Source organism: Lipophrys pholis, assembly GCF_963383615.2.
Source record: "Lipophrys pholis genome assembly, chromosome: 1".
NCBI classification, from domain to species: domain Eukaryota; kingdom Metazoa; phylum Chordata; class Actinopteri; order Blenniiformes; family Blenniidae; genus Lipophrys; species Lipophrys pholis.
In genome coordinates this window covers 2223789-2245624 of record NC_137635.1, presented here as the reverse complement: position 1 = coordinate 2245624, position 21836 = coordinate 2223789, and the positions used below count along the sequence as shown (strand labels likewise).

Sequence of the window (21836 nt, the reverse complement as noted above, 5' to 3'; positions counted from 1 at the left end):
ATTGTGGGAGTGTGTGTGTGTGGGAGTGTGTGTGTGTGTGTGTGTTTATCAGTGTGATGGGAGGTAACATTGGTTCCTAAAGTTATAGGAGGGAGGAGAAGTAACAGTTTCCCGATCACTGCTGTTCACAAAGTTGTTTTCAAAGCAGTTTTGGCGCAGATTTTTTCGTTTGTTTTGTCTTTAGTTCTGTTTTCACTTTCACTTGTTGAGAAGAGTGCTGTTCTGTATGCAAATGTATTATTTTTTAAGAAATGCTATTGTACTGTAAATATCATTGTGAATATTTTTGTATCATCTCGATGACGTTTGTCCTCCGGTCGTCCAACCTAGCCGCGTCCGCTTCCACATCCGACCACTGACTTTGTTTGTAACCAGCATTTTACAGCTGCCTGGCCTCGCCGTCACGCTGAAGCCAGTCTAAATGTCTCATAAGCTACTTCCTGCAGGTCATCGTGCTTTCCAGTCACTTTTTGTCGCCATTTTTATTTTATTTTTTCTCTTGTGTTCCCCCCCAACTTGCGTCCGCCCAAGTCGGTTGTTTGGCATCATTTCAGTTTCACATGTCAGGTTCCGTTTGAAGCAATACTAAGATGTATTGGCTGAAAATAATCAACGTTTGTTTGTTCACGGATTTGTGTTTGCCTTCTATACATGTTACTGAACAGTTTTTTGAAAAAAGTTGTGGTATCAGCTGGCTTCCCGTGTAATTAGTGAGCTATGTGAATATCATAATTGTTGCTAATTGTCAATACACAGTGGTATTTTAAAAATATATCACAACCATATTTTAAAGAAATTCATGATATTGTTTATATTTTTGTTAAAGAAAATGTGGCTTTTTTTTAAAAGCATGAGACCATATACATTTTTATCCCCTTTTTGTTTTTGTTTTTTTGGTAAATTATTTTGTACTGGTGTCTTTTTTTTTTTCTTATTAATCTGTAAGGCTAGAAATCCAATTGCTTTCGATTGTAGCACCGTGCTGAATTAACCACCCTGATTTAATGTAAACATTATTTTAAATGTCATTCGAGGAACGTTTGCTTTCGTTCCAGTCCAGAGCACTGACGTGTTTCACATTTCAATCATTAAAACACAAGTCCATCTCAAAAGATACTCAAACGACGCACTGCCACGTTTTCAATTCCTCACCGAGTGGAAAGTTTTTCGTTGAGTCCCATTCGAGCCGCGATCGTTTCACGTTCTGCTGTTACTTTCAAGAGAGCCAACGTGGTGTTATAAGGCGGCAACCCGACTCTGTACTTGCACAATCACAATAAAGGGCCATTTCTTTTGGGGGAGATGTTGTTTAAAATAAAATTAAAAAAGTTAAAATTAAAAAAAAAAAGAAAAAATAACTGATGAAAGGAAAAAAAAAAAAAAAACTGCGAGTAAGGGCATGTTTATCAGTCTGTCCTGGAACGGATGTTGAGGGCAAGGATGCCTGTATATATGTACATTAATATAGAGACATGTGAACAGAAATGTATTCATTTTCCCTGGGAATGTGCATTGTTTCTTCAGAATAATAAAAAGCTTGCAACCCCTCTACTGGAAGTGGCTGAATATGGAAAATGAATCTCGTTAGTTAGTGTCTGTGGGTTTCTCTCAGCATTTCGTCCCCCCCCCCCCCCCCTGTAATAAATATTCACCTCTTTTGTTATGGGAACTGGGACAGCTATGTTTTACATGTAATATTTAGCCTAAGTGTTCTAGTCTGCCGCCTGCATACTCTTGAGGTGCTAAAGTTATTCTTAAAAAATAAATAAAAAGCAGAAAAAAAAACAATTACAAGGTTACATAGAATTTTGCTTGGAGGTGAAGGGAGAAGAGCAACGGGAGGGACGGGTCCAGAAGATTCCAACTAAATCCATAGTTTGTACAATTTTTTGATATCATAAACAGTCGGGGGGGGGAAATAATACAATCTAAGGTGATTCATGCAACGTGGCCATTGTCTCTATGTTTGTACATTGTATGTACAATCATTTCATATTCTAAACTGGTCAGAAAATAAAGGAACTAATTGTGATTTTTAGTCTTGCAGAACTGTATGTAGTTAGACGATGTGACAACTTAATATTTATCTAATAAATATGTATTCAGATGACACCTGTATGTCACTGTGGTTCTGTGTTTTTGTTCCGTTTGCTTTACGCGCCTGACTCCTCCAGGCTGCTCGTCCAAGCACACGTTGTAAACGATGGTGCTTACGCACGTTTTGGCTTCAAGTCAACGCCGCCTTTATGTGGAGGAGATATCAGTCCTCGTTAATTAACACATCAAATAAGGGAGACAAGGTGGCTCTGTGCAATGTGTTTTAACAGCTGCTCTTGTTCTTATGCAGAGAGAATATTATGGACTAAATAAAAAAAAAAAAAAAGTGCCACACTGTGACAGGGGATGACAGATCTGCTCTTTCTCTGCTGGAGCAAGGGGGAAGAAATACAGAGCGGATTGAATAAATTTATTTCATATGACTATATTTCATGAAAGCAGAAAAAAAAGTCAACTTTAAATCCCAATTTCTGTCCTTGAGTGGAAGATAGAATATTTGGTAAAGACTGTTTTTTAAAAAATATCATTCTAAATGGGTGTTGGGTGGTTGTTCCAGAGACAAAAACAGTTTCAGTGCTACCTGGATGCTTTTAATTCTTTTAAATATTTATCTATTGTCTGCAACTGTCACCACTTTCACTCTTATGGTTTTGTATTAAAGCTTATTTTATTTGTTCATTTTATCATTTTATATTTGTCTCTATTACAGTTACAGTAAATTCCATTTGTCAAAACATGTGTTTCTATCAAATAATGATTTTAATCTACAATCAAAATTATAAAAGAAGAATCAAGCTGATTTCACCACCAAAATTCTAGGTGAGTTTTAAGGAGCTTTTTGATGGAAGAGACAAATCCTGCCGAGAACAGGTGGTTTCAAAGTTAAAGGGGCCCTGGTGGAAAAAGAACAGTCACCTTTGATTTTCAATCTCAACTTTGGAACAGCGAGAAAGGCCCTGTCCGATGATCTGAGGCTGCACACAGGGTCAAAAGGGTCAGGATCGATCTCAGCAATGTGGAGGGGGTATATTCCCAGACATCATTTAGAAGTTGGTTGTAAAATCTTACTAGTAAAAAAAAATTATCCAATCCAAATAATAAAGATGTGTTATTGCAGTCTGCACATCGCCAACCTCAAGTCCACGGCAGGAGTATTAACCAACCACAACCCCACTGTTCAGCCTGAACACGGTATGATCCGTCTACCCCAGACCAACGCTGATTTTAAAATTTGAGAATATTCCTGTCTTGTGGACTGTTTTTTCCTTTCATTAAAGCACCTGTACCTTATCACCAGTGAAGGATTTGGCCTGCAGACATGCTCAGGAGTACTTGAGGCTGACCTGTAGAGGGCACTGTCTTTGAAGCGTCCACCAGGAATCACCTCTAATCTCGCGAGACTTTGAACCGGAAGCTCATTTCCGGTTATGCAGCCTGACTTTACAGGGCTCGCTCCTGACCCGCTTGCTCCCCGTGCAGCTCTGTCAACATGTTGCTTCTAACCAACCGGGTGAAGTTTTGCTCCCTGGCGTTCACCGCTGCCCGGCTGTGCAGCAGCGGAGCGGCGGCCGCGAACAGCAACCCCACGGTCTTCTTCGACATCTCTGCGGACAACCAGCCGCTCGGGAGAGTCACCTTCGAGGTGAGCGGAGCCGAACGCTCCCGCATGCCTGCTTCCATGTTACTGTCACTGTCGGGAGAAAACTCAAAACGTGAATAAAAGTACAACGTTTTCTGTGTTTGCTCACTTTTTTTTTTAACCCTCCGGCAATTTAGTCTTTTGTTTTTAATTGCAGCTCAACGCTGAAGTTGTGCCAAAAACTGCAGGTAACTACTATCTATCTATCTATATATCTATATATATATAAAAATATAACTTAAAACACATGTAAAGGCTTCAGTGTTATTGTGATGTGTTGTTTATCACTTTTCAACTTGTCATCAGCTTGAACTGCAATATTTCTGCTTAAACATGACAAAAAAAAAACTATAATTTTCATGTTTTATGTCAAGTAAAGCACACTATATTAACAAATGTACGAGTGGGTTGATTTCTAGTTCATTTAAAACGTCTCCGACAAGTAATAAAAGTTCTTAAAAAGATTCTACTCTTCCCTATGACTTGTTGAAAACTTGCTCTCTAAGCTCATTCGCCTGCATGAATCATTGGAGGACAAAGGACGTGACCTTTAATGTTTTTATTTGCAGAGAACTTCCGTGCTCTTTGCACAGGGGAGCAAGGATTCGGTTACAAGGGCTCAACTTTCCACAGAGTGATCCCTCAGTTTATGTGCCAGGTAAGGGCTCCTACTTTTCAGATCTTTTGCATGCTGCTGTGATGTGAAGGATGAGACCTGCTTTGTGTCGCCAGGGTGGAGATTTCACGAACCACAATGGAACTGGAGGGAAGTCCATCTATGGATGGAAGTTCCCCGACGAGAACTTCAAGCTGAAGCACACTGGACCCGGTAATGACGCACACAGCAGACACATTTTCATAGGGTATTTAAACACACGGAGCACGATGAATTATCAGCGGACAGACGATGGAGTTCCCGTTTGATTTCAGCACTGGGCCGTGTTAACGGCGTCTTTCAGACGTGGTGCGTCACCGCAGGGTAAAATTAGATCTAACAAGTGCGGCAGAGTTGAACACATCAGCTCAGTGTGACTCTGGACAAGACGTTGGGATCTGCAGTTGTACTTGTCTTTACGGTGAAGAATTTACACAAGTTTTCACAATTAACCTGACAGAAGTCAAACAATTCACCAGGAGCAGAGTTAATATTTGGATTCAGATTAAAACTGATCAGTTTGTAGGTTTGTTTGCATGATTATTAGAAGGTAGTTGTTCTGAATTACTAGATCTATGTTTCTCTTGTGGAATTAGTGTTGGTGAGGGTTGGATTGTTGCTCTTCTGATTTGTTTTATATCCGCAGGTTGGGCTTGACCAGACCAATTCTTTAGGCAAATGACACGAATAATATGTAACCTGGCTTATTTGCATGGACGTCACTATCAGCCTGAATGTCTCACTAAAGCCCGTTCAATAATGTGGTGCTTTGGCAGAGTTATTTCACAATTATCTCCCTTTACCCCCCATATTTATAGACATCAATTAATCATATTGAATATGATCTGTTGTAATTGTGTTCTGCCACCAGGTGGCAGCGTTTTACTATTGTATTGTGTAGCGCCTTCATTCCCTGAAGTCTCTGAGAATTGAAAATGTGTCTGTCACAATGTGTGAAAGCTAAATTGTGACAGACACACACCTGAAGGAGACACTCAAACCTAAAGTCAGTGGACATTTTCTGAGGTCTGCTCCAAAGCACAAGAGGAGACGTTGATGTCATTGGGATCTGACCGAATCTGAATTTCTTCTAATTAAGGAATCTTGTCCATGGCCAATGCTGGACCCGACACTAATGGATCCCAGTTCTTCATCTGCACCGCTAAAACAGAGTGGTAAGTACCGACAAACACCATGTTCACAGACAGTAGGTTATTGTGGGATGTTTGACCTTTATTGCTCTTTGTCACTGATATTACCTGGAGAAACCAATTCAGCTGGTTTTCGTTTTTAAGAGGTGACATCTTTAGAGCCACAGGTTTGGGCTTGTCGTTTACCTTTCCAAGACCTTTAAATCCAGTTCTGTGTCAAATCCACTTATTCCATTGTGTGTGTGAACTTTTTTGCATCAATGCTTCTTGTGTACTTGTTGGATTTGCTCTGGAAAATACTTTTCTGTTCAGTCACAGCCTTTTAAGAGAAATGCTTATTGATGAATGCAAATTATGTTGGTTTTTTCTAGTGTTTCCTCTTTAGGGAGAAAAATAAACCTGCACTGAAAGTGTAATTTAAAGACCATTAATCTTATTGTTTACTAAGCAAGCTGAGAAACGAGCTTTAATTGCTTGTGATACTTCTTAGAGACCAGACTGGAGACGGGTACTGATTCCACTCAGGTTAAATTTAGCAGAACCGCCAGTATGACCCTGTAAAAAGCCAAAAGTTCAAGGAGTTTGTTCACCGAACGTGTCATTCGACCATCCCAGTGGATCAATGTTAAAATACCCCTCTTTTTTCCCCCCCGATGCAGGCTGGACGACCGGCATGTTGTCTTTGGCAGCGTGAAGGAGGGACTGGACGTGATCAAGAAAGTGGAGTCTTTCGGCTCTCGCTCCGGGCGCACCTCCAAGAGGATCACTATCGCAGACTGCGGCGAGCTCAAGTAGACTCCGTGCGAGCAGTGGACGTGCCCACACTCTTCATCTCCGGCTGCAGATACGTAGAAAAGCTTGAATGAAAAAGAGTGTGATTCTCTCGTCCTGTTCTCAGAGTGCTACCTCTCTCTCTCCGTGCTGAGAAGTTCAGAACCTCACACTCGGGTCTTTTGTGGTATTTGGAGGCGGCGGCGGTGGTCTTTGTTCAGGCGACGACGATATGAAATGTGAACTTGCGATATAGAATAAATAGAGCTTCTACTCAATGTGAAATCAAGATGTTAACTCGTCATAAAGTGGTTGGGGGAAAGGGGCATTTATTTACAATAATAAAAGGGTTTTTTGTCTAAAATGTCGTCTTTGTGTTTTTATGAGGCGATTTGTCGTTGCATGATTAAAAAAAAAAAAAAGCCTACAAGGAGAAGTGTGAAATGAGACTGTTGAGTGAAAATGGTGTGAACCGTCATTGGGAAAAGGACTTATCGCCACTGAGGAATGAGATCTGGGTTTTCTCATTTTTCCCGCCAACTTCTGCTTTCCTCATCAGGTTCAGGTGAGTAATGAGCTCATTCCCTCTAATATTTACGGAGGTTACTATGGTTTACCGGCAGCGAACTCTAATCTGGGAAGTTCTGAGTTATACAGCAGTGGATATAATCTACAGGCCTTGAACTCTCCGAAGTGACAGAAGAATCTGCATTATTAAAGTGAAATACAGATTTATGAGATCCTGAGGTTAAAAAATAAACGGACATTTTTAACTTGATCAATAACGCCTGACTTGAGGTTTTTTTTGGGGTGATGTTCCTTCATAGACACATATTAATATATTATCATTGTACAGTACTACTATATAAGTGCTATACAACCTTCATGACCAAAAGAACCGCTTTTCTGACTTTATCAAATTTAACTGGACGTTTGACCCTAAAATGAGCGTCTAAAGTTCCTTAATACAAAAACTATATCTTGTGTTGAACTTATGAAGTTTCAGTTAGTATTCGGATGGTATTTCATTACATTTCCAGCTGTTTTTGTACCTAATTTTAGTGGATTTAAAAAAAAAAATTGTGTTTTTCTCTTTGAAAATATTAACATTTCAGCTGTTTTAACCGTCTTTTTCAAACACTTTTATGTGTTTTTGCTTTCATTTGAAGCTTTTTTTGTTTTATAAATTCTACTCATGATTACTTTTTTTAAATATATATATATATATAAAGGTTTAGCTTTTTTTTTTCACTATTTCATTTAATTTGAGTTTTTTTTTTCCATTTTTAGCCAAGAGATAGGAGACCATTTGAAAAACACTGGTGTGCAATTTGTTAAAAAAAAAAGTTTATTTCTATAAGGTTGCAGACTGTTATACTATGTGAATGTACAAATGCTTAATAAGTAGTGTAGATATAAATCTTGTGACAATTTCTATTGTGGTTTTGAGAAAGAAACTAAATAAGTTCTAAAAACAGGGAGTAACCATTGGGCCGTTAATTCTATTTAATTATCGTTAAAAACGGAAATGGGCCGTCTTGACATAAAAACCATTGTTGATGTAAATTCTGCACTTTGTGAAAATACTTTATTACTTGCTACCATTTGTACAGACCAAATAAAACACTCAACAAGTCTGTTTAAACAACTTTTAATGTAAAAACATTTGCATACAAAGTAATCCATGTCACTCATTACTCATATTAAGGCACAGTAAAGGATATTTCACACATCATCTCAAAGTCCATCTGTATTTCTCTTTCTTTTTCTTCACACACACACACACACGCATGCATCTTCCACGTAATCCTTCACAAACTTTAGTACATTCAGATTTACGATTGATAATTATTTTTTATTTTTTTTGTCTCATGTTACATATGAGACCCATAAAGAAGCACTTTGGTGAGTCAAGTTTAGCAACTCGTGCCAAAATAAAACCTGTGTATTTTACTATGTCACACAAGCAAATATTCCACCAAGTTGCATTTTGTTTATTTAAACACTGGAATGATAAACTGCCTGATTTCTTTTTTTTTTTTTTTTTAAGCAAATTTAGAAAATGTGATATATAAAGCCTATAAGTCGGCTAATATTGTCGTGAACTAGAGTGAGTACACCTGTATGAAACCTTTTGTTCAATGATTGAAAAGTAATTGAACTACTTATTCTATTTAAAGTCAATTTTCTTTTCTAATCGCAGAAGTGTTTCTAGTTGTGGCATGGAATTTTGTTTTACCCTGAATTATCCAATCTCAGGAGTCTTCCCGTCTCTTCATAGAGGAACTAAACCTGAATCCTTTAAGTCATATAGCAGGTAGGTGTACTCACAGCTGCTGTGATGTCTCTAAACTTTAATAAAGTATTATAATGAACACAATATGACTTCAAAATATATGTAAAAAAAAGATGTACCCACCAGTACTGATAATACAGATACACATTAATACTGCTCCCTAGTAAAGAATTGCATATTTTATACAGAAAGAAAACACAGATTTTATTTTAAGTTATTTCTGAACTATACAAACGTGTAAAAGAGGATCGGTCTCCTTCCTTCTTTGCTCCGACACGAGCGACTCGAGCGAGAACGGAGAGAACGAAGGTTTTTCTTAATTCACAGTTGGTGAGATTCTTGGTTCAGAGTTAAGACTTCAAATAAATGTTCACATCATGATAACTGAGTAACTTACAGGTCTGTCTGCAAAAAAAACAAAATGAAATGCAGAATAGGCACTGAGAGATTTTACATTAAACAAAAACTTATACTTTAAAGTCACAGTGACCAAGAGGATATTGCAACAAAATAAACCATAAGACCCTTTACAGTATAACAATTGTTTATTATCTTGGGTTTTTTTTTTAGTAACTAAAGCGTAACTGTCCCTTTTTAGATGAAAGTCTGGATATGAAGCACGCGGGTTGTGTTATTGCACACGGCGGCAGTAGTAGCCGAGGACTTTGCATTTCTCGCACAAGTGTTGTGGATGCTCCTTGCTCTGGTCCGACACGTCCAACCCTTCCGGTTTGTCCAGAGGTTTCTGCAACAAGGAGACAGAGCTGCTGATGTCACTGATGAAGAGTTCAGATGTTTCCGAGGGTAAATATGAATGTTACTTGATCTCGGGGACCACAAACTGCCCCCCCCCCCCCCCCCCCCCCAAACCTACGTTACCTGCTTGTGAGGGTAAACGTTGATGTGGCACTTAATGCATTCTTGTCCCATGTTGGCCCAGGAGTTCCCACTCATCCACTTCCTCTTGCACTTGGGGCATTTATATTCCCCGAAACACCTCTTCTTTCCCTGGTACGGGGTCAGGCCTTCACCTTTGGGTCGAGCCTGAACAAAAATGTACAGCGCACAGTTTAAACACTGTCGACACCGGGGTGAAATCCAACTGAGGTATGTCTCCGCGTATAAACTTCAACAGCTTCGCAAACATTTTGGCTTTTGCCTCTCACCACCTTCGACTGGAGGAGAGCGACTGACCTGTTTTGTACTCTTTGGATGGCGGCCAATTTAGAGCTCTGAGTGATTGTGGGGGGGTGGGGTGGGGGGGGGGAGCTCAGTTTATGGACTTCTGAAGAATATTCAACTAATAGAAAAAGGGACTAGAGAAGAAACTGTCAAATTTAATGTACTTGTGTTGTAGAGGGAAAATAAGTTTCAGTTTATTTGAAAAAAGGGAGGTTCAGCTTCTCCTCCCTCCAGCTGTGTTCCCAGGGGACCATAAAGGAGGCCCCTGCCCGGGGGTGGGGGGGGGTGGGGGTGGGGGGACCAATGGGAGAGGCCTTGCTGCTACAGGACAAATACCTCAGGCTCTCAGTCATCCCTCCCAGCTGGCCCCAAACCACCAATCAGCACCCTGGGATCTTAGTAGGGAGGAAATAAAACCCAGATGAACTCTGCACTCGTGTAACATGACAAAATCCTAAACCCATCACGGGAAAAAAAATAAAAAAATATTCCTCTGGACAAGCCTGCTTCAAATTAGAAGCACTTGGGCTTAAAACTAGGCCAAGGTGCTCGCATCAAGTCTTGTTTTGGTTTTCAAAGCAGGAATACAAGTCAGCTTCAAACTCCATTCATTTCAAGGAGTACATCTGTTTCTCAAAATGTTTTGTTAAGGCTCCAAAAGCAAAGTTTCTAACTGCTGAGGGCATTTTGAAGCCTGCGTCGGCGGCGTTCTGCCACCGCGGGGCACTGTGGGGGGTCACGTTTGAAGGGAGCCTTCTTTGTGAAGCGCCTACTGGGAGAGGAGACAGATCATCATCTTCCTGAGGGAGGAAACAGCTTTCACTCTCCTGAACAAGCAAAACAAACTCTACCTAAAGCCCGGAGCCCACAGGGCAGCAAGGGCCATGGCACACTCCAGAGTTTCCACCAGTTCCATCAAAGATGTCACACTGACATCCGACAGAGGAAGATCACACTTTGACCCGGCCGAGGACGGAGACTCTCACAGGGAGGAAGAAGAAAAGAGTGCATGAGTCCCACATCCTCCCGTGTACATGGAAGTATGTTATAAAATGATGAATGCCTTTATCAATATTTGAATATTATTTTGCTTGAATAATTTGACATCTTGACACACTCAGAAATGCCAAGACGCAATTCCACAATTATATGTATTAACGCAAGTGATATTATGGTGTTGTGAAAAGGTTTTGGAAATATTCAGAGAATATTTGAGAAAATCTGCTTAATCACAGATTTATTTTTTTTTTAAACTATAAATTGTGAAATTGGTCTGTTTTACATTTTCACGCCAAATTGTTTTACATAAAGATGACATTTAGCTGTGTTTTTAACACTGACTGTAAAAAATAATAATAAAATGTTCCCATAGCTCTTTATCGCCCCCCCCCCCCCCATGTCAGTGGGAGAAGTGGTAATATTAGTGACTCCAAGTCACACTGAAAGTTTGTTGTTACTGTAAGATCAAATAAAAAATATTGGTTTTGTGTTAAAGTGTTGATGCTGTGGTCTGCAATTGACTATTGATCTTATCATGAGGCCAGCCCATGAAACTTTAGTCCTTATTTTAATTATGATGATAATGTAGATGAACCGGTGGTTCAGAAATAATGATTGTGAATGACAGCCGAGGTTGTGCCATGTTTTAAATTCACATTCTTATTTTCAACTTGTAAACATGGTACGATGTTATTGATGTGTTTCCTATTAACACTTTTTAATACCTATTAAAAATATTTCTCTGAAATATAATTAGATTTTGAAACATGGAGGTAAAACATATCCATGGCACTAAGGGACGTATAATTACTGACATATTGTTCTTGCAGACAGCAGGAGTTGTTTGGGACCTTACACTGTAAGCTACAAAATAATCAGAATTAAAATTGATAAACAAAATGTACCTCCAGTGGTATTGCTTGGAACATGAAAGCTTAACATCTTGGCCTCGGGCAAAGGTTGATTTACGACCCCAGTTGACATCTGACCTCGCTCCCTTTGTCGTCCAGGAAGAGGAATTGAAAAAGCACAAACTATTACTTTTCACCAAAACCTGATTCTTCATGTTCGATCGTAGATGTTTTTGCTTTACAACGCCTGTTTGGTTTTGTGATGAATACATGCTAAATACATTTATTATGCGTATTACAACACAACCCTCCCAACAGCCGTAACTTATATTGTGTAACCTAAATCAGGCCCAGACTGCACACAGCAACATAAAGCCAGATTCTTAAGCTGGAGCAGATAAGCTTTGGCCCGGATCCCGGCGGCCTGGTGAGAGAGGCCCGGGAGGTGGCTGCCTCCCTCTGCCATCATCTGGAAACCATCAGGATAAACAATGGACTCCTCCAAATCCTCACCCCCTGCCTTCCTTTCGCTCTCCCTCCTCCACCCCCCCACCCCACCCCACCCCTCCACTCCCATGCCCCCATGAGACGACGTTCGTCTCGGAGAACACAGTAACAGAAAACTTACAGGATACCATGTGGTCAATTACTGCGGACTAACAAACCCACAGCTCTTTCTCTCTTCCACCCCCCCCCCCCCCACCCCCCTCTCTTGCTGGGTTTAATTAGCATCAGATCCCCATAACAGCAGCGAGCAGTCCAGCTGTTACCAAAGCAAAACAACACATTAGTGGCTGCGCATGTGAGCCCCAGCAACGGCTTCACCGTGTTTTTAAAGACTCCTCTGCTGGTTTCAGTGATATCTTCATTATCTTGTTAAATCTATCATTTCAATAGCGTTTAAACTTTAGAGGAAATTATAATAACTGAATAAAATGCCGACGGTTACACCAACATATCAACCGATTTTAAGTTAAGACAGTCAAATTAACATGTTGAAGATTTACAGGTTACAGTTTACTAAATGGAAAAGGCGAACGTCTTTTCGATTTCCTATCCTTGCAAAATATTATGTCTTGATTAGCTCTCGACGTGTTTCAAGGATTCAAAGACCAACAAATGCTTACAAACAAGGTGGGATGGATTTTGAAAATCACGTCCAGTTCAAGCCAAAGCGCGATAAACTATAATAATATATCAACTGAAAAAGTATAAAACATATTGAAAACAGTGTAGAATGTGATTATAGAGCTTAAATTGCAATGAAACCCTAAGTAAGTCCAATCAACAAGCCTGCATCACACACTTCAGTGGGTTGACAGACTCAGTCGTTTATGATATAAATACTTCTAAAACTTAGTGACTCCAAAAGTGGTGTTTGTACATAATGCAGTTACTCTTTGTATTTGTAACAATCGTCCCCACTAGATTAATCTGAATATGTGAGTACGTTAGGTTGCTTTTTCTGTTCACAGTTGCATCGGAGCAAATAAGAGAACAATTCTAATCAAATGGATTTCTTGTTTTTTTTTATCGTTCCACTCCTACAACAGTAAACAAAGTTTTACTTTAACAGGCACATCGTTGCATTATGTCTCGAGGTAATTCAGAATCACTGTATTGCATAATTGCCCTGACTGTGTTAACCTTGCTTCACTCAGATTTCTGTCAATGATAAACTCACATCTGACTGAAGTAGAAGAGATAGGAGATGCTCCTGGTCCAGGTAGGAGCTCACTAGTGTCTCATATAATGAAGCTTCCATCATGACAGTGTAAATAAGGTGCCAATGCTCCACTAATAAACACATCAAGACATGAAATGACCCTTTCAGCCAGAGACAGCAGAAAGAAGCTATAATCCTACCGTGCAGCCGTACTATAAAAATCTTTTACATCTGATACACTGACTGGATTACCTTCGACTGAATCCAAGATAAATGTGATTAGATGCAAACAACTGGAGGCCAAAGAGCAGATGATTGCATTTATATTTTCTTCTGCGGCTCTCCAGAGCTGCAATCCTGCCAAGCCCCATTGTTGAGCGCACGCCGAGCCAGGAAACTAACAGGATTCCTACACACGCTTTAACAGATATTAAACCTCTCTGTGTCCATTTCACACACAATACGGGATTGTACGGGAGGATAAGAATCTACCAAAACGTGCTACATCCATGCTGACCAAGCTTTCGCCGACGTTGACAGCATGTACAGCTGTAAACTGGCGTTATGTTTCGCTAAATCTGAATGACAGGAGCAGATGCGCTGGTGGACAAACATGAAATCCAACAGCAACAAAGTCCCAACACAGCAAGATTTCAGAGAAGTGATGTGTATAATAGAGAGAGCTGGCAATGTAAAAACCAATTAAAGACTGATAAGTGGAGATAAATAAACAAAGTCACTAATTTGATTCTCTCATATGTCCTCCCAACTGATAAAACTGGGAGTCAAAGCTGCCAAATCTTTCAGGAAAGCAGAACTGATGTCATGTTTAAAGCTGCGCCCCACAGCAACTTATTTACCGGGAGCAGATGACAGACAAGGTTTGTCGGAGTGAGTCTATCTGCACCACATTCCAGGGTTTCCTCTATCTTGCTCATCCTTCTCAGCAGATGTTTCAGCCAAAAAGCAACAGACAGCAGTTTGTAGACAGATAAGACAGTTATCAGCAGTACAAACAAAAGGAGCGAAGACGCCGTCGTGTTGCACGAGATTCTCCAGTTACTTGCTCGGCTGTGACCTTTATTATTCCACCTAAGCAGAGGTCCACTGTCCCGCTTAGAACAATAGCATTATCAATATCAGTACTTCACCTGACTATCACCTTCCAAACATCTGGTCTGTGAAACGGGAGTAGCGAGCTGAAAAAACACTTTTTCTCCTCTATATTGGAGAAAGAGGTCAACAGCAAACTTTCCAGACAGGCTAATCATAATATTTCATTATATTATATATAAGAATGTGCAACTGAAAGCTTGGACCAACTGATGATGAAACTCTAGCTTCACTCGATCTCTTGCAGGCAGAAAATGACACAGTCCACTTGTAATAATCGGTCAAATCTCAAAAACATTGCAGGTTTAGGATGCAGAGGTTCCTTAAAACCTTTTTAAATAAGATAAACCTGTAAATACAGTGTGAAGAAACGTGCCCAGTGTCGCTGAGTTTCCTTCTGTAACTTAGCATTAGCAACTCACATTCAGTGTAATGGTCTGGGCTCATGTAACGTGATGTGCAGTGAAAATGGTATTCTTAAAGCAACTGATGCTGTATTTGATTTACAATTCTCCTCTGTTCATCCACTTCACTATTTATTCAATAATAACAATAAAAAAAAAACCTGCATGTTTCCACGCTCGCCTAAACTCTTTACACAATACTGAGAAAAGTGTTGCAACGAAGAGTTGCACACACATGATCAACATAAAAGCTTTACAGCTTTATTCTTGAGTGCAAATATGGGTTTAAGTATAAAAGACTCACTATCTTATTTCCTTTAAACCTTTGAAGTTTTCCAACTCTGCATTGTACAAAAGCCAGTCTCCGTCTTGCTCCTCCGTCATGTTAAAAAAGACAAGCGTGACTGGCGACAACAAAGCATCGTTTTTCAATCACTTTGACTAGTTCGTTCCAAAGTGTGTAGAAATGTGCAGGATTTAATTCATTTTCAATTCACTTTCCAACCTGAAAAAGAAACAAAAAACTTTCTTATCATATATTTTCAGGATATTTTATTTATTTATTTAATTATTTATGTTTTTGGAGATACCTTCTGGCCAAAACTCAAAAAGAAAAAGTCAGTTTATGTCTGTAAAAGCAAAATATGAGCCCGGAGGCAGGACAAAACAGCCTCATCAAAGGGAAAGACAACATCTCCAATACCTCACACGCTCATTTTCTATAAAACTAATTTGAGTTCAAATAATTTAATCTTTATTTGTGTCAATGATCTCTATATTTGCGAGGCTAACTTTTTCTTGGCTGAATGTTAAGTATGTTTCAGGGACTCAAAATACTGGGACACATGCTGGCTAAGGAACTTAAAACTAGAACTATTTTTACTTTTTAAGGACCACATATAAATCAGGGAGCTCCCTTTGGAGTCTATGCAACCATCAAAAGTTCCTGTGTAAGTAATTATCAAAGCAGACTTTTCCCCTCCATTCAAACATGAATACACTGTGGCTGTAAAGACGTACACCCACTTCCTGTGCTATCTAAAAACACAGTGTGGATGCAGTTCTCCCTGGCAGCTGCTCGCTGGCTCTTTAAATGAGAGTCCGACAGTTGAGAGAGGGAGATGACTCCAGCCAAGCAGAGCAGTGCGAACAATACAGGCTGACTTCCTGACCTCTGGTTCCACAGCCCTTCTGTAGAAACAATGCTCGACTTATTTATCCCAAGTCCTTCCCACCATACACCCATTTACTGTCAGCACTCTGCCACTCGTCTCTGCCCTTATAGTAACAGGGGCCTGCCATTAAAATGCTCATGTTCACATTTTGTTCATTCCATACATGTGGAAACAATTTTAAAAACAATAAAGTAGAACGGATTAAGACTTCCCAGCTCAGTTCTTTTCTTTCATTTCAATCAGTTTGCTTTTTCGTAAGGCATCAAAAGAAAGCCACAAGTTTGAATTTCTAAAGAATCCTGAACTACACCCAGTCTGGTCGTTATTAAAAGTTTCAGAAAAATGCTTCAACTGAAGAGACCTTCTTGTCATGACGACAGCCCCATTACCACGACATTTGGGTCCGAAATATTAGCAACACGTGATAAAAATCTGACATCATCTTTCTAAAGCAGGGCCGGGGAGAAAGAAATGTCTTCCAGATTTTTCACATTTTGCACGGGTGTGGCCACATTGAGGAATCGTAAATATCTCTGAGTAATCCTTTGACGTCTTAACCCTCTTGCGAAGAAGGTAACCCAACACTGCACGATGCCATCAACAGGATGTTTACCACAGACACGTCGAGTATAGCATGGATAGTATATCTCATGCTGTTAAGTTGAACACTCACGTGCAGGGACTGGCACTCTTTCTTCCATAGTGGTACCATATGTTGCCATATCCGACTTTTTCAGAGTTGACATGGGCCCCATTCCACTCTGAAAGGCCGTTAAAGGCCCCATGCACACACTTCCTGTGTGCTTCTTCTCTCATCTTACTGAGCCGTGACGTTCAGATTCCTGTCTGCTGCAGGTCCAGCTCCAACCAGTCAGCTCTAAAACGTCAAACTTTTAATAGGAGGGCTTCTACAAGCCATTAAAAAAAAGGCTTTTTGGGATCATTTGATTCATGCTTTCTTTGCTCGTGCTCTGAGGAAACATTGGAACCTGTAGATTGATTCCCAGAATGCACCAGAGATGAAACAGTGATAACCCATCAACAGCCAGACATCAGGGGAATGTCGCAGACATCAAGCGAAGAGTTGGTTCTTGATTTCCATGTATCTAAGAACTGGTGTACACCTGACTGACTTTGCCAGGAGCTGAATCATTTCAGCCACATGACTGATTTGAAGCATCTCAGAGAAACCCGTGCTTTGTGGGAGTGATGAGCGCTTCCCGCCCGAGGTCTGCATGGCCACCACCAAGTGTTAGAAGATGTACTGGATCTAGTACTTTAATAAAACACTGCAGACATCTTGATGCCAGACACATAGCATCTCTTCAAAGTCCACGTTTGTGTGAAGGACCAACAGCATCTTATATAGGCTTTGTCACATTTTAAGATAGTTGAAGACCTCTTGTGTCCTTCTGGATATAACATCAGGAAACTGATTAACCCTAAATATGCATATTTTCTGCTTTTCACAGCAACAGCCAGGTGTGCACATATGTGTAAGTGTTAAGAGCTGTAAGCTCAGTGTGCAATATATTCTGCACATTCCTTGCATTCCTGTAGTGCCTGTGTTCTCTGCTCAGTGGCCAAAATCTCCAGCGTGTTGGCAACGATAGGGGCGATGAGCCTTTAGAGACAAGACTACAGCAGAGACTGACCAAACAAGTGACAGTGTGCTCTTTCTTTCTCAGCGTTTGCCCACAGTTAGATCCGAAGTTTGAGATCATTTTCATATCAGAAGTATCTTAACTATCTAATCAACTCAGTTTAAAACAAGAACTTTATCAAGAAGTGGAGGTAACTGGGCTGAATGTGCATTACATTTGTGCAAAAACCTTCCGACAGGTGAAAGAAACACTAACAAGGGGTCGTGTGGTTTTTGTCAGTCGCACTGGCTCATATGTCATTTCCAGTCATTATGAAAAGCGAGCACACTTCTGGCTCCTGTTAGCGGGTCGTATCGGTCCACAGATCAGCGACAGGGAAAATGACCCGCAGTTGACCCAGATGCAACAAGACAAGAAATGTGCACATTTGTAAAGGATTCTCAAAACTTGATCTGATCGCAGTTAGTTGCTTTAAACTTGAAGTTGAAATTTCAATCAGTGAAATAATCAGAATTTTTTTTTTTTCATTTTTTGCCCTTTGCTCTCAAGACACATCCTGACCATCAATCATTTAATTATTTTCATTACACCTAACAAATGTCAGGCATTTCCCTCTGAACGTGATCAATGGGGAACCACCAGCTCACTTCAAGCGGTGGTAATATTTCTTTCAGGTTTGGAGTGGAGGTCGGGCTGGTTTCCACAGAGAAACCTATCGTCTTTCATTAAAGCTGGCTCTGAGATCCAATCTGGCATCTGCTGCGCATTACCAGCCTGCAGTCGGACTTCTAATTCAAATATGTGCTGAGGAGTCCATTTCTCACAGGGGAGAGAAAAAAAAGAAGAAAAACTAACACAAATATTAAACACTAACATGGAATTAAAAAGTCAAAAAGTCTGCTTTCTACAAAATCGGTAATAACTGCACATGTTAAGAAACATGTGGCTTGAAACATGGGTTCAGATGGAATCTCTTTAAATGTGTAATACTATTAAATTCTCCACAGTAACCAGTCCTTTCCATGTTCTTCAAAACACACACAGACATTTGATCGTGGTCTTAAACGGCCCACACACTGCACAGCTGCTTCGCTTTAGGCTGTTGTGTCTTTCTCGTCTCTCTGCTGAGTGACTGAGGCGTCGCCGAGTGGCTCACCTGAGGACAATCTTTGATGTAGTGTCCTTTGTTGAAGCAAAGGTGACACAGGTAGTTGGGCGGCGGCCTTTTGCTGGGTTTGCGTGTTTCGGGCGACAGGGAGAGGTCCGAGAAGTGGTCCGCCAGCGAGCTCAGACCGTCTACGATATTGTTGAGGGATCCATAAGGCGAGGAGCGGTTGTAGAAGTTGTTGTTCAAGGTCTGTGGAAGCAAGACAAAGTCCAAGATGATCAACAGGTTGTATTGAAAGGAATTTCTTAAGAAAAGCAACTGCTGTTGCTAATTTATGTTTGTTGTAATTCAGTATAAAAACCACATCATGAGGGTGAAAGTACTAAATCATCCATGACAGGTGCAAATGGAGGAATTGGTTCAATGACATTTCAATTCATTTCATTGCACTTTAGGAGGCAAACGTTTGACGATGTTCTTATTTTCCTGCAGGTTCAGGTTTTCAAAGAGAAAAAGAAAGAAAATATTTGGAGTTGACCAAGAAAAATGGATTTAAAGGTTCTTATGTTGTCAAGTTAGATTGTGGCCCCCTGGATTAAAATGATGTTTTACACTCTTGCTCTAAAGTTTAATTCTTGATAAATCCTGAATTAAAAACTGAATAAGCAAAAGTTAAGGGTTATGTCTTCAAATATAGTTTCTTGTGTCTTACACCCAAAAAAATATATTTTCAGCAAAATAATGAATCGAAACCAGAATATTTCATTTCAGCAATAAGTAAAAATGTGGAAATTTTTTAATTTTCATTGGCAATAATATATCAATGCACATTTCTTTTTATCTCTACACAAAAGCACCTTTTATTTGACAAAAACAGAGATGGCCATTGTTGTGACTCTGCAGTGAAAGAGCGTTTCCAATGCATGCCACTCCATCACCCTGATTGATTCTCCTGTTTTGTCTCTCTGACAGTGGCCAACGTTATTTGATTCTTGCAGATGTGCACTTCGGACTGTGTTCTTGCTCTGTGAACCGATGGTGTCCATTTCCTCGTCCGAACAAGATGCCTTTGTGCAGCATTCCTCATACTGGCACGGCATAATCAGCATCATTGTGCCTCTGGAGGAGATGGGTGCTATATGGCACCGCAAGGGGAAACATGAAGAACGGGCTGCAGAGAGACTCTGTTTACTCTGAAGGCATTGCAAATAAATCCCCTATGAAGTTGTGCTCATGCACACTGCAGCAGACATTCTTCTGAGAGAGACTTCACAACTGACAGGTGTGGAGCTGCAGGATGTCATTTCAGTTTTTACGATTTAGAGTTATTCTCAGTTAAAGTATGAATGAAAAGCAATATAAAACTACTATTTGTTTTTTTTTAAACGCTGTTGGCAAACTTCAAATCAAACAAACTCAAGCATGCCAAAGAACTGCCTACTACTTTTAACCATGCACAGGAGTCCAGCCAGTCCAGCACTGGGTGGACATGTTTTTTCTGATCTTGTGAGAGGTCTTTCTCAACCTGCCAGTCCTCCTCTGGCTGTGCACTGACACCAGAACAGTCTGCACACACTCAGGCCCTTTAGCAGGGTACAAAACACATATTCATATAGCTGCTGCCCACTGACCACAGTGCAACCCGGAGTACGGGCATGCAGGGGAGGTTTACTGTCCGGGCAACAAAAATAACCACGAGTGAAATGAGTGGCTTGAGATTGTAGGAGCTTGTGAGATTGAGATTTTGAATGAGTGAGTGAAAACGTGTAAAGTTAGTCTTAGTTGTACCTCGCTGCTCAGCTGGAAGAAGTTGTTGAGATAGTTGGAGCTCAGATCAGCTGCGCTGCGCTTGGAGTTGTTCACGTCCTGAGGAGAAGTGTCCGAGTCCACTTTGAAGCCATCGAAAGAGCTGGAGTCTTGCAAAGACATGTAGACCCAGCTGAGCAGCTGCGCAGGTTGGTACACACCAGCCTCTATAGCGGACATCATCTTGGCTTTATTTTTTGGAGGGCTGCGCCTTTTTGGAACAGCGCCGTCAGAAGTGCCTCTCTCTCTGGATGAGCCAGCTTCTTCCAGTCATTCCTCCTGCGCCGGATGACTGGCTGTGATCCTTGTTTTGACCCGGGGGAGCCCCGGAGGTCCTCACTGTCTCTGTCACAGGGTCGGAGTATACTGCGGGAGCTGGAAGCGCTCAGCTCAGTCTGACCGCCAGAGGAGCGACGCTGCGCTCCGGAGCGCGCTCAGTGCACGTCACAGCAAATAGGAGGTCCAACATGAGTTTGCATCTTTCCCTTCACTTTTTCTTCACATGCACAACTACTTTTCCTTTTTTTTTTTTTTAAATACTGCATTAACATCAATCAATTTCACGGATTTCAGTAAATTCTTTATATTTTGAGTAAAAACCCTTGTATTGTGTCCTTTTTCTCCAGTTTTTTTCGTTTCTGTGACATTTTTCAATTTCTTTTAGTTTTTATCCTGCTGGTGACTATTATGTCGTGAAAAACAGAACAACTGACAGAATATACAATCACTTTTTGAAAAAGTAAGTGAATTTCTCTGTGCAATAACTTACAACCTTTGAAAAAAAATCCCAGTAGTAAATATGTCATAAACAACCGAAAATACTGAAATGTGAAAAAATAATGAATATTTTGAAAATCCCTGTCCCTATGGCATTGCTCATAGATGAACCCATTGTGACAAAGGATGGGTTTACTGACCGTTTCAGGCTGAAGTAACCGAGTACTGTGGAATACCTGCTCAACATCCACGGGTTCCATGTGGTCTATTAGTGGTGAGCACAAATAGACTGCTGCCATCTAGTGTTTTATGTTGGTACTACATGTAGTTATGTAATTATTGGAACAAAAATATGTTTATCAATTGCAGATTGATCATTATTTATGCATAAATGCACATGTAAAAACTCAAAGCATTATTCTCATCAACCATTCAGCATTATGTTTGAGATCTTTGCAGATGTTTGAATGTTCCTGTTTGAAGTTGTACCTTGTATTTGTTACTGTATGATTTGGTCATCTCATTATTCATGGAATAAGTATGATATGAGAGACATATAATGGAGTTCAGTGCAACATAAATGCAAATAGCAGCCTTAAACAGCAGAATTAATGGCCGAGTTACTGAGTCACTGTCATTTT

The 21836-nt window shown here is 40.4% G+C and overlaps 2 protein-coding genes across 2 annotated transcripts; one reads left to right on the top strand and one right to left on the bottom strand.

Annotated features, from left to right (window-relative positions):
- Window positions 1–3462: 3462 nt before the first annotated feature.
- Window positions 3463–6682, top strand: ppifb (peptidylprolyl isomerase Fb). Its single transcript, XM_080486788.1, has 6 exons — window positions 3463–3700; window positions 3855–3885; window positions 4267–4355; window positions 4430–4526; window positions 5452–5527; window positions 6163–6682. The coding sequence occupies exons 1-6, from the start codon at window positions 3548–3550 to the stop codon at window positions 6296–6298; spliced, it is 582 nt and encodes a 193-aa protein (XP_080342914.1). The 5' UTR covers window positions 3463–3547; the 3' UTR covers window positions 6299–6682.
- Window positions 6683–8262: 1580 nt separating this feature from the next.
- Window positions 8263–20910, bottom strand: LOC308116408 (zinc finger CCHC domain-containing protein 24-like). The gene is made up of 4 exons (XM_080474581.1): window positions 20461–20910; window positions 18721–18921; window positions 9450–9614; window positions 8263–9315 (listed from the first exon to the last, which is right to left on the bottom strand). The coding sequence occupies exons 1-4, from the start codon at window positions 20659–20661 to the stop codon at window positions 9202–9204; spliced, it is 681 nt and encodes a 226-aa protein (XP_080330707.1). The 5' UTR covers window positions 20662–20910; the 3' UTR covers window positions 8263–9201.
- Between the last annotated feature and the right edge of the window lie 926 nt (window positions 20911–21836).

Excerpts from the sequence above, each read along its gene's own strand:
- ppifb (XM_080486788.1), top strand. The coding sequence starts at position 3,548 with ATGTTGCTTCTAACCAACCGGGTGAAGTTTTGCTCCCTGGCGTTCACC. Across the intron at positions 3,701-3,854 it reads TCGGGAGAGTCACCTTCGAG|CTCAACGCTGAAGTTGTGCC; the intron begins GTGAGCGGAGCC and ends TTTTAATTGCAG. Across the intron at positions 4,356-4,429 it reads TCCCTCAGTTTATGTGCCAG|GGTGGAGATTTCACGAACCA; the intron begins GTAAGGGCTCCT and ends TTGTGTCGCCAG.
- LOC308116408 (XM_080474581.1), bottom strand. The coding sequence starts at position 20,661 with ATGATGTCCGCTATAGAGGCTGGTGTGTACCAACCTGCGCAGCTGCTC. Across the intron at positions 9,615-18,720 it reads ACATCAAAGATTGTCCTCAG|GCTCGACCCAAAGGTGAAGG; the intron begins GTGAGCCACTCG and ends ATTTTTGTTCAG. Across the intron at positions 9,316-9,449 it reads ACGTTTACCCTCACAAGCAG|AAACCTCTGGACAAACCGGA; the intron begins GTAACGTAGGTT and ends TCCTTGTTGCAG.